This window comes from Castor canadensis, chromosome 10 (assembly GCF_047511655.1).
Source record: "Castor canadensis chromosome 10, mCasCan1.hap1v2, whole genome shotgun sequence".
In the NCBI taxonomy this organism is placed as follows: Eukaryota; Metazoa; Chordata; class Mammalia; order Rodentia; family Castoridae; genus Castor; species Castor canadensis.
Window position 1 is genome coordinate 72,715,646 of NC_133395.1, and position 12,402 is coordinate 72,728,047.

A 12,402-nucleotide genomic window follows, 5' to 3' on the forward strand; every position below is an offset into this window, starting at 1 on the left:
TAGCACACTGGGAAATCAGTTAAAAAGCAAGCTTGGGGCTGAGGACCTAGATCAGTGGTAGAGAGTTTGCTAGCATTTGAGAGGCCCTAGATTCAATCCATAGCACTGCATTGAAAGAGAGAGAGAGAGAAAGCCCGCTATGATTCAGTTGTGTCCCTAGGAATTCATGTGTTGTAAACTTAGTCCCCAAAATGTTCGTGGTACTGGGAGGTAGGCCTTTGGAAGGTAATTAGAGTTAGATGAGGTCAGAGGGTGGCCTCCCATAATGGGGTTAGCAGCTTTATAAGAAGAGAGACCTATGCTGAGCTTGCTCTGTGTTGCCATGTGATGAGCTCCACCATGTTACGATGCAGCAAGAATGTCCCCACCAGACCCCAGCACCAGGCTATTGCACTTCCCAGCCTCCAGAAGTATGAGCTAGGTAAGCTTCTGTTCTTTATAAAGAACAGATTGCATGTGTGCAGCATGCAATCATAGCAACAGAAAATAGACTAAGTCAACCTCACTGGACCCTTCGAGCCCCAACCTGCCTGCCATCTCATGTGAGCCAGTGAGTGACCTTCCCTGAAGGTTGACCATACTCAAAGTTAACATGATGGTGTTGAAATGTCATTTTTTTCTGTACTTTGCCTTCTCTATTTTGTCCCTGTCAGCTCTTCCTCTCTTTTGCTCTCTTGATGTCTGAAATTCTGTCTCAGTTCATCCACAAGGTCCAGCCCAGGACACCTTCCCCACCTCCATGATAATCCAGCCTGGTGGGTCTCACCTCTTGCAGTCATGTCCATTTCTTTATTGCTTCAGTTACATCTAAGGCAGCTTTGCTAACTCAAAAAGTTTTTTTAATTTAAAAATAGCATACTCACATGATTATGGAAGAAGGTAAAGTTGCAGACAGATTTATTATACTTCATCAAGGAACAGAATTACTTCTCTCCACATTCAAGGAAACAAAATATCATAGCAAGAAGTTATTTTAAATTATATTCATTATTTAACAATAATTAGTAAGAAAGTAGTTCAACGAATACAAATGAGTAAATTGTTTGATATTTTCATATAGCAGAATTGTCTACAACTATTAAAAGTCATGCTTTTGAAGACTAATGACAAAGGAAAGTCACATGATAAAAATCAATAAAGATACATAAATAAAGATAATTTGATCTGACTCTAACTGTGAAAAACAAAATACATAGGAAATGTTAACAGTGGCTACCTCTATTGCGATTTTTCTTTTCATACAGTTTTGTGTTTTTAAAATTTTTTACAATTCACATATATTACTCTTATAATCAGAAAAATATATACATAAAATAAACTATTGATTCTCTTGTGTTATATTTTAATAAGTTTAATTTTATAAAGAATACCACCAGAAGTTTATCTTTCATGGAAAAAAATCATACCACCTCTCAAGATGATATATAATACAGTACAGTATTTTATTATACACTACATCCTTGTGTCAGCAAATACCTGTTGTGACTGGTTTATCTTGCATGATAAGATATAGAATACTCTATAAAATAACTCCAGTGTAATAGGGAGACTTCCTTGACTGAAAATCAGCAAGACTTATTTAAAGGGCATTAAAGGAGAAGACCTAATGAGCCCTTTCTGTAGAAATCAGTAGCATGCTTCAGTGTAAAAATTGAAAGCAAAGCTGGTTTAAAGCTACTTCCACCGATGTAGAAACATAAATGGATCTTGAAGATCACAAAAACAAATCTTCCAGTGTTATCAGACCTAATTGCTTTTGAACCTATTAAGAAGTTTTAAAACTATCAAGTAAAAGAATTTATAGCACATTCTGAAGAATAGAAAGTCAGGTCACTCTTCATAGAATGAGTTATCGTTTCATCCTTTTTTCACTCAGAAAAGGTCATTTCATTCCAAGGTCTGCTCAAAAATAAAAGGATATATAACTAGATTAATCGTGTTTCTCATAAAAAGCAGGTTTTCTTCCTTTCCTCTGCCTAGAGGTCCTGGAGTATTCTGCCTTTACGATTATTTCCTGAAGAGGCTGACACCTCATGAGTCATCTTTATTTTTTTTGCAAACATTTATCAAAAATCTCCTGTGCTCAGACCCTCAATGAGAAAACAGCAAGAAAAAGCCCACAAGGATCTGGAGTTTAAACAGCAGCTCAAAAAACTCAAATAAAATACAAATTTCCATAATTTACTCTCTAAAGGTAGCTTTAGCCAGATACACAAATTAATACAGCAGCATTTGATAGAAACACTGCTTTTTAAATGAATGTTTCAGCCTAGGGTCTCTTTTCCTCTCTTCTATATATATCCTGCCATCTTATTCATTGGAAACTTGGTTAGGTAGAGGCATTACCATTAGGTATTATCATGGCAGTTGAAAGACTGTTTCTTGGGTCTTACTTTTTTATTCTAACACACTTATTCAAGAAAAACATGAAATTTAAAAATGGACACACATATAAAATTTCCCAATCTGGTCCATCAAATTTCTATCCAAAGTTTGCATTAGTATGGTTATCATTTTTATGCTTTCCTTATAGAAGGTGTTGTAGAAATTACGGTACCTGTTGATTTTTTGGTGGGGAGGGAGTTGTTTGTTTGGTGGTACTGAGGTTTGAACTCAGGGCCCTGTGCTTGCTAGGCAGGCATTCTACCACTCAAGGCATACCCTCAGCTCCCTGTTGCTTTCTTAATCACTCCAATAGACAGCAAATTCAGGCAGTGCCCACCGTGTTCAATATTTTACAGTCACCTACACCTGTTTTGAACCTCTGTCATATGCCACTGAAAGGTTTTCCAGAATACAGCTGCATGAAATTTAATTTCACAACACTGAGAGGTGCACATAGTCAATGTTTGCACGTAATTATTTCAAAACAAATGGCTACTATTTATAACTTCTCCTGCCTTTCTTATTGTAGTAAAAAATAAGGGAAAGCAAAATAACAAAAGCAAAAAATAGAAACCCAATGAAGACCAGTAAAGACTTCCGAGTGTGAAAAAAGCTGCATTCAGTGCACACGGTGTATTCTTCCGGACAAAACCTTCCCAGACTTTCAGAGGACAGGAAACCATTGCTGTCAATAATTTTCCTGTAATGTTTCATAGATGGTTTGGGCTCAAACTGATTGGCAGCATAACGATAGAGGCCAAACTTTGGAGCTGAGCGATCATTAAATGAATAAGCAAAGTATCCACAGAGGTTGATACCATCCAATATGTAGGCTAGAAAAACAAAAGGACAGGAGAGGAGTTATTAAAATATTTTGCACATAACACATTTCTTTTGCATAGCCTTGGTGCACCAGGGAAAATCTCCGTATCATTTAATAAAATTTCAGACCTAATTAGATTTAATCAGAAAAGACTTCTTTTATGCAAAGACAAATAGGCAAATATGAAGTGTCAAGAAAAATATGGGTTTACATTGAAGCTACAGTTGGTTGCACATAATTAAGCTTATTATTACACACTTGGTTTAAATCTTTATGTAAATCAAGCTGAAAATGGGTGTGGGGCCATCTGAAATGGAAGACAAAAGTCAATGCTTTGATAGCTCCAGAGAAGGAGTTAGATATTTCTGGTCTTCCACTTTTCCCTAAGCCCTTTTATCCCTGGGGAAAATACTAGCTATCTCTTGGACTATTTCAGTGTGACCAGGAATTGATGGTCCTTCATTGGAGTGACACTGTGCTTTTCTGTTGGAGCATTTCTATTAGGTACCACACCCTCTGGTGACATGACCTCCAAGAAATGAGGGTTTCAGGGGCTCCTTACCTTTCAGGGCCTCATTTACATAATTCTGTATGTAGTACACCCTCAACTTGTCTTGCTCCTCCCGAGGATCGTCATCAACGCCATTGGCTATGATGTACATGGGGAGGTCCCCATACTTTAACCTCAGCCAGTTGAGCATTTTGCGCAACCCCCAGGGCACCACCGCCACCTGGCTGGGGGAGTTGAGCCATGTGATGTCGGTCATTTCTTGCACTTCTAGATAATCGTTGTATTTGATGGGGTCTTCCTTTTCCCAGTCTACAAGGATAGTGGTGTAATGGCTTAAAGCCAAAAAGTCAAACGTACCCTGGATTAGTTTTTTTTCATCTTCGGTGAAATAAGGTAGAAGAAAATTATTTCTTTGGTTCAGCCAGTCCCTCATCACACGTGGATAATCTCCAGAGCCAAAAATGGGCTCGGCCAGCCAGCCAATGTCAAATTCCAAAACTCTCTCGGCCACCTCTTTGTCCTTTGGGGAGAAAGGGCAGGCCGGTTCTATCCAATCGGCCTGCAAGGCGATGGATATTTTGCCCTTCTGAAGCGGCCTGAACTTCTCATCATACAGGCGCCATGCCAAGGCGTGGGCCTTGAGCAGGTGGTGGCCGGCGCGGTAGGTCATGTTGCGCGTGTACGGCTCGTTCAAGGTGATCCAGAACTGGACGCGGTGGCCGAGCTCTTTGAAGCACAGGCCCGCGTACTCGGCGAACGCCAGGGCGGTGCGCGGGTTCTCCCAGGCCCCGTGCCTGGCCAGGGCGCGCGGCAGGCCATGGTGCGGGGCCGCGGGCTGCCACAGGGCCACCACGGGCGTGATGTTGGCGCGCACCAGCTCGCCCACCACGCAGCGATAGTAGCGCAGGACCGTGCGGTTCACCTGCGACTGGTTGCCCAGGGGCAGGATCAGGGCCCAGTCCAAGGAGAAGTGAAAATGCGTGATGTGCATCTCCCGGAGTAAGGCCACCTGGGGCCGGATGGCCGCGAAGTCCACGCAATAGGATTTCCTCTTTTTGGCCACAGCCCCGTCCACTTTAATGAGCTTCTTGCTGCGATGAACGTCCCATAAGTAGACATTCGGGTCGGTAAACTGAGACAGAGTGGTGTCTACCTGCAGAAAACGGAGCGGATGCTGTCAGCTTCACCTGGGCAGCCCTGAGGCAGTCACTGGGTGCAATCATGTCAACAAAGCTAGCAAGCCAGAGGAGCAAAATCAGGCTCCTTTAGAGCCGAGAATCAAAATCGTTTTTCATCAATTGTAACTTCCTCAGGAAGAAAATATTCCACGTTTTTTTAACGCCCATGGTTCTTGCTGACTCATAAACTGTTACATCATGCTTTTAAAAATCTGAATTGTTTCAGATCAAAACCACTAAGGATTTTTGCACACAGGCAGTTTGGATACAAGCAGAGAACGTTGGGATGCTTTTGTTTCTTTTTTTGTTTGTTTGTTTGTTTTGTTCTGTTTTGTTTTTTTGAATTAGGGTTTTACTGTGTAGCCCAGGCTGGCCTGAAAATCAAGATCCTCCTGTCTCATCCTCCCCAGGGATGGGATTACAGGCACATGTTACCACACCCAGTTTGGATGTTTTTTTCTTTCATGTAAGAAATCACTAAAGGCTCAAGGCTGCTTGTTTTTTAGCAAACAAAAACAAATTTGTGGGGAGGTACAGGAAGGAGGATCAAAGTTTGAGGCCAACCCAGCCAAAGTTATCAAAAGACCCAAAAGGATGGGGGAGCGTGGCTCAAGTGGTAAAGCACTTGAGTGTGATGTCCTGAGCTCAGTCCCCAGTGTAGAAAAAAAAAAAAGTTTAAAAAATAGAAAAAAAGTAAAGAAAAAGAAAAAGCTGAATCAAAGTCAGAAAATGCCATGATATTATTAAATTGTGCTTCCGTATTGAGGTTTCTGTAAGTGCTAAAAAGCAAAGCTGTTGTCTTTCCTTGGCTTCAGGGTCAGTGATAGAATTTAGCTAATGCAGCCCTATGGTAGAAAGTTCAAGAGAAAATGTGGAAATAAGGAACAAATTTGTCATCACCCATAGAGGGATTTTTTAATATGCAGTTTTAGTTCTTTAGTACTCTAAATGACTTTCCTTAATAATATTGAAAATCATCGTTCTCAATCATACAATATATAAGCCTCTAAAATGAAAATAGGTCTTTAGGAAAGGTGACAAATTGTAAAAGCAAAATCACAATATCCTCTGTCCACAGCTTACACACAGAATGAAACGTTCTCTGAGGCAGTCCTGGTAGAACAGGTGTCTTGATGTGATCCCCCCCCTATAAAAGCAGGGGTCAGGCCAACCCCAGGTTTGAAGCTTTAGTTTTATAGGCCTGTCCTAAACTCACTGCCCATTCTCTGATGGGTAAGAGCTGTGTTTGTAAAGGAAAGTAATTTTAAAAAAACAGCATGTCAGAGGGAAAGTGTAGCTCCCCCTAATGCTATGGGAATGCCGTCTCTTTCCACTGCCTTACACCCACAAATCATGCTCTATTTCCCAGGAGAAAATATTTGCATGCTCTTTTGAAGTAAAAGTGTTCAGAGTTCGGAGAAATTTTTTGGATTTTTTTATAAAGCTCTGAATTGACTAAATTTGTAACTGTTCTACCAGAATCATCCCAAAACAATACCTTTTATTCAATCCATCTGAAAACAAATATGAGAGATCACAGTATAATTTTTTTATGGGGGGGATCAATTTCTTAAAAGGAGAGGACATTTAGAAATGAATAGACAAAATTCCATCTACCTTCCATTAATTTGTTGACTTAGTTTTTACTAAAAAGTGAAATAATAAAATTGGGCCTTTGGGAAGGACTGGGTAGAAAGCGTTTATTTAGTATGTTATGGAAGAAACGCCCTCGTCATGGGGACCAATGTCAAAGAATCTCTGTGTCCTCGATATGTAGCACACTCTGTACCTCTTTCAACCACACGCTTTAGTGGTTGTGGAAAAACAAGCCTGCTAGGTGAGAAAAATGGGACCAAGTAAAGTGACATCAATCCCAATGTCAGACTCCTGACAGGTCGTGTGGTTACTGGAATATTATTTTTAAAGTTACTCAGGTAAAAACAAATGCCTCAACCATTAAGAATTTGGAACACTAGCCAGTAGGGAAAAGATGAATATCAGGGGTTTTAAAAATCACTTCTCAGGACTTTAATGTAACACTGTACAAGTGTAGCGCCCCCTCCCCAGCTTGTCAATGAAAACACATACTCACCTCAGAACTCAGAGAACAAAGAATGATGTCACCTGGGGAGTTTGCTTGGGAAGCACTTGGCCAACAATGCAAGGGCCCAGGTGCAAGCCAGAAAGAAGAAAATGGAGAGCTTCCTGCCCACCATGACTTTGAGAGTGACTTAATTTTGTGTTTGTTGGGATTCTGCATAGGGGGATCAAACAGGTGGAGGGGTATGTCCTCTGACCTGCTGAGCTAAAAGGACAGGAAACCTGAGAGAGGGCTGCTGAGGGCTGCCCTGAGATCAGATTCTGAAATAATTGCTTTTAGCCTGTGAAAAAGGGATTTTCTGCCATCTCCCTGCCTACTCACTGCCAGAGCAAAGCTGCTGTTCTTTCACATAGGATGCATCCTTAGTACCTTCTCTCTATTTTGGTCCCAAAGCAAAGGCATAGCCCTTCCACGTGTACAATGGAGAAACGTGTACAATGGCTCTACCTGACAGCCTTGCCTCCCTCTGTCCTCATGGTCTGCACAGAGATGCTGCCTGGAGTCTTCTCCACACCAAAGGACTGAACTGAAGCTACCTGCCTGACTGGCTGCTATCAGAGATCAGGGAAAGCATGAGTCCTTCAGCGACAAGGCACTATGTCTGCAGGGAGTGGGCAGAGGTCAAGAGATAGAAGGAGGACCAGGTACCATCCATCTAATCCATGCCCAGACCCAACAAAGCGGAGGAAGAAAGGGGCTGTGGGAGGCATCTTCTTCCCTGCCTTCCTTTCTCCTCTCCTCCTTCTTAACTGGACCCATTTCTGCCACCCCAGAGCCCCACTGTGGATCGCACATTCAGGAGAGAAATTTGGACTGAACGGGGAAGAAAGAAGACGCAGGGAGGAAAATCCTGCACTGCAAGACGAAGCTGAGAAGTCTTTCTGTTGCACTCCCATAGCCTCACTCTGTTAGTCACTTTCCCATCACTGTAACAAACCTGAGAGAATCAGCCTATTCAGAGCAAAGGTTTGTTTTGGTTCACAGTTTTGGAGATTCCAGCCCATGATGCATTGCCTGCATTGCTTTTGGGCCTGTTATGAGACAGTACATCACGGTGGGGCAAATGGCTCACCTTGTGATCAGGATGCAAAAAAGAGCAAAAGGAAGGTTCCCCTCGTCCCTTCAAGGACACATCCCCAGTGACATGAGGACAACTCACTAGGCCTTACCTTTTGACAGTTCACCATCTCCCAATAGTGCCAAATAGAGGACCAAGTCCCCTGGACTTCAGCAGCTAGACTTTAGGAGATCCAAACTACAGCACTAACACAATATTCCTATATTCCTCTGTTGCCTTTTAAATGTAAGGAAGGAATTTAAGTCTGAGACCACCTGTAAATGAACTATATTGTCCCAAAGAGACATAAAAATAATCTAAGATTAAAAAGTATTAAGCATAGTGTTGATTTATTTCTTTATAAATAAATTATTTCAACTTGATATTTACAAGAAAACAACAATCCATTTCAATAAGAATGCCTTTTGTCAGGTCTAAGCATTCCTCCAAATATGAAGTTGTGATTCATAGGACCAAAGAATTGGCTAGAAGAATCCAATATGCTAAATCTTACTGCTTAAATGTGGAAATTGAACTTTGTCTCTGTCTTGATCATTATTTTTGCACTGGGACCTTATTCAGCAGTGCCTACCTCCCCTACCCTGCTCACTTACCCCCATGTTGCCTTCTCTCCCTGACATTATTTGTGCAGTCATTGTTTACTCTCAATAGCCTTCTTGGCTCCTTTGAAAGCAGGGGTTACCTTACTCATCTCAGTGTGTTCCCTAGCTACAATGCCCTCAACCAAGTGACCCCAGTAACTCACCCAGGGCTTTGTACACACTAGTGGTAACTGAAGTATTCAGTCAAACCCTAGAAAACAAGTCCTTTTAAAATTAGGTAAATTAAAAAGAATATTGAGGGCTAACAACATAGTAGATGTTCAACAAATATTAATCATTTTGAAGCACTTCCATCCATTTCAATAACTATAGCTAAAAAAGGACATGCCTATCAGTGAATCATTACGGCAAGGGTTTGCTTTCTTGACATATTTCTGCAAGTCTGAGGGGGAGGGGTCCACAGAGATGGGTGCAGCATTTCAAACTCTTGTGTTTTGTGTGCTCTTTAGGGAACCATGTTTGGCTCAAAGACAGGACACTGTGCCATGACAAGAGCCTAATAAGGAAGCACTACTTACTAGTGATAGGGCTTGGTGAGACTGCTGATTGGTTTTGTCAGCTGACTTACTTGAATGTAGTTGTCAACAACTCCCCAAGCAAAGTCACAGGGAAATGTCCCTTCTAGGGGTTGATTTTCAGGTAAAGGAGGGAAGCCATTGTTCTCTATCAGCTTTTGGTAGAACAAGGCTGAAGACTTCGGCAACAACTTCTTATCCTGGCTCAGGAAGTCAACATAGAAGAGTCCACGTCGGACGCTGTAGCCCCTGTGCCATTCGAAACCATCCATGAGGGACCATGCTGTATACCCGATGACATTGACCCCATCCAGCCTGATGGCTGCAGAGGGAAGAGAGGACAGAGCAGAGTGACCTTTCTGTAGGCACTCACCTCAGGATTCAAGAGCATCTGAGAATTCACCTCTTAAAGAAACGGGTCAAGTGTAATGCTTCCTGTCTGGCAAACTAATAATTTTCTTGTTGGCAAAAGGTTCTCACTAAATCTAGATAACTACAAATAAATGTCTTCAAAAATGGGCTTATCTCCAGTATGATTTTATTTGGGTTTCCAAGATGGGATGGTTTCTTATTCCCAATGGTACTCTTCAGTGCCAGGAAGATGTCTTGTTCTCCTTCCTATTCTAGGTAACTAGCATTGTACCTAGAATAAAGTCTTTAAAAGTATAAGCTAATATTTTCTCCAGATAATATAAGCACTTCTTTAAAAAAAAAACCTGTTTTATTCAGCTGAAGCAATAAGAACTCAAAAACAGATATAGAGGGTTAGATATCTTGAGATTTACATTACACTTAACATAATCTAAAATTCTACATTAGTAACTCTGCAAGTGATTTCAAACATTAACTTAGTTTCTCATTTATAAAATGAGCTTTAAAAATTAACTTAAGTCCCTTGAGGCTCCAAACGAGAAAGGTGTTTTGAATAAATGTATTCTTACTATTGCCAAAATGAATCTCTACATTATTATTAAACTATAAATTCACAGTGTATTATAGAATCTTAATGATTGTTTTTCCTGGGGATTTGACAGGGAATGAGAATTTTACCTTTTAAGGTTTCCATTATGAACTTTTTGAGGTAGTACATGTATTTGGCATCATCTCTTTTGGTGGTCCCTGAGACAAACCAGCCATTTTCCACGATAAATATTGAAGGGTGGTCATATTCAAGGTCTATCCAGGTCAGGAGTTGCCTCAGACTGGGAGATTCTAATTGGCGGAATTTCATGTGAGGGTCCAGTAGTTGAAAGCTCAATGTTGGTCCGAAGGAAAGAGCAAAAAAGTCAGCTGTCCCCTTAACGAACTTTTTCTCAGACTCAGTAAAATCAGGCAGAAGAGATGAAAGGTTATTCTTCATGCTCTCAGGATAGTCACCATCAATAAATATGGGTTTGGCAAACCAACCTAGTACAAAGTCAAGAGATTTTTGGCATTCTTTGATGTTATATTCGGTCATTCTTCGAGGACTGATCCAGTGGGAACTCAGGGCGATAGATACCTGGCCTCCCTGAGTGGGACGGAAGGAAGTATTGTAGAGATGCCAGATTTTTGCATGAGCCTATGAAGAGAAAAACCATAGTGAATTCTCTCTAGTTGTGAGGAGAGATGCAATACATACTGGATTCCCCAACTCTATTTGTATCTGTTTCTCATCTAGCCTAACCTAATGACTTATAAAAATCAGCTGGAACCAATAAATTATTTCAGAAGGAGGTCACCCCATAGCGAGTTGCTACCACAATTAGAGTTATTTCCATTATTTTCCTGCAGCCAATGGAAAAAAATGGGAATTTGTTGTGTTGAGTGGATAGTTATTCATATTTTGAAAAGTTAATGAAATAAGAATTTGCTGTATTTTACTACTTCATTGACTTTGGATTATGTATTTTTTAATTAACGGGTTTCATGAAAAGAACCAATCTCCCATCTGTGATCACATCAGGAATTTCTAAATAGGATTATATGTTTTATCCTAAGAGACTAGGAGTTTCCAAATTGATTCAAGTTGTTGGAGTCAACTTAATATTTCTTATTCATCTTTCATAGCCAAAATTCTAACACATGTCCTCATAATCTTATCTTCCCTAAAAATTGATACAATAAACTGAAGGATGAACTCTCATATCTAAGCTTGGCCCAACCCTTCAGAACTCTAGGGCAGTGCTGGCTGGCTCTCTGCAGACCCAGGATGCAAGGGAAAAGCCAAGAGCAAAAATAAAAAAAAAAAAAAAATACAACTAAATACAGCTGTGAGGAGCTAGGCAATGCAATCAACTATAGCTACTCCCATAAAATCTTACTGACCTCTGATATCTTTTCTTTTGTTTCCTTTTCATTTTCAAATAAGCTTATAGGATTTTGTTCCCTCCTACTTGAATGAACCTCTTGTCTTTGAATTCCTTGATTTATTCTCCCTATTTTCCTACAAACTAAGTGCCTTTTACCAGTCTTATATTCTCCTAACATATACTCTTTTAAACTCTAATTCTCTGTTTGATTCTGTATGTTCTCTAAAATGATCATGCCAATTTTCATTCCACTCCCCACTCCCTGAGCCTAAAGAAGCTCTTTGACTCAGTGTGCCAAATATCGTTTTCATTTTTACCAAAATTTCTTCTCCTGCTTCATTTCAGTGCAGCCGTCCAAGAATGGCCTCATCACCATTCTACTGAGTTCATCTAAACATGTCAAGGAAATCAGGTTGTTTGTATCTAACTTTTATTTTTAGTTTCTCAGCAACATCTTCTATATTTCATTTCACTGAATTTTTTTCATGACCTGAAGCAGCAATCCATAAGCTAAGAAAGAAATAGAAACTAAAATATGGATGGAAATAACAGCGGATTTGCCTGTGCAGCCCAAGAACATGAGGACTTAATTATGTCATGTTGCTGCTAGCTCTGTGATGTATTCCATCCTTCTCCATCTTCCTCACGACCACCACACTCTCCCTCCTTTCCCTGTTGACAGGAAGCCTCGTGATGTCATTTAACATGTAAATAGAAAAGCCAGGGAGCGGTCCAGGCTAAGTGTTAGGAATCCACCCTTGGGAACAAGAAGGTGGAATGCTTCCAAGAGACATTGTTAATTTTGCCCAATTTTGACAGGCATCCATCCACTGGAACAGGTGCTAACTAAGAAGAACGAGGGGTCACGTAACCCCAGAATATCTCAGTCTGGGTCAGTTTTGCAGGTAACTGAAGTCA

General features: G+C 40.6%; 1 protein-coding gene across 1 annotated transcript in view; it reads right to left on the bottom strand.

The window, feature by feature from the left end:
• Nucleotides 1-867: 867 nt before the first annotated feature.
• Nucleotides 868-12,402, bottom strand: part of Kl (klotho) — a 41,658-nt gene continuing 30,123 nt past the window's right edge. The window contains exons 2-5 of the mRNA XM_020156791.2: nt 10,244-10,754; nt 9,247-9,515; nt 3,771-4,872; nt 868-3,218 (exon numbers count right to left, since the gene is read on the bottom strand). Coding sequence (XP_020012380.1) covers nt 2,881-3,218; nt 3,771-4,872; nt 9,247-9,515; nt 10,244-10,754 — 2,220 coding nt within the window. The 3' untranslated portion in view covers nt 868-2,880. The remainder of the gene's footprint in view (nt 3,219-3,770; nt 4,873-9,246; nt 9,516-10,243; nt 10,755-12,402) is intronic.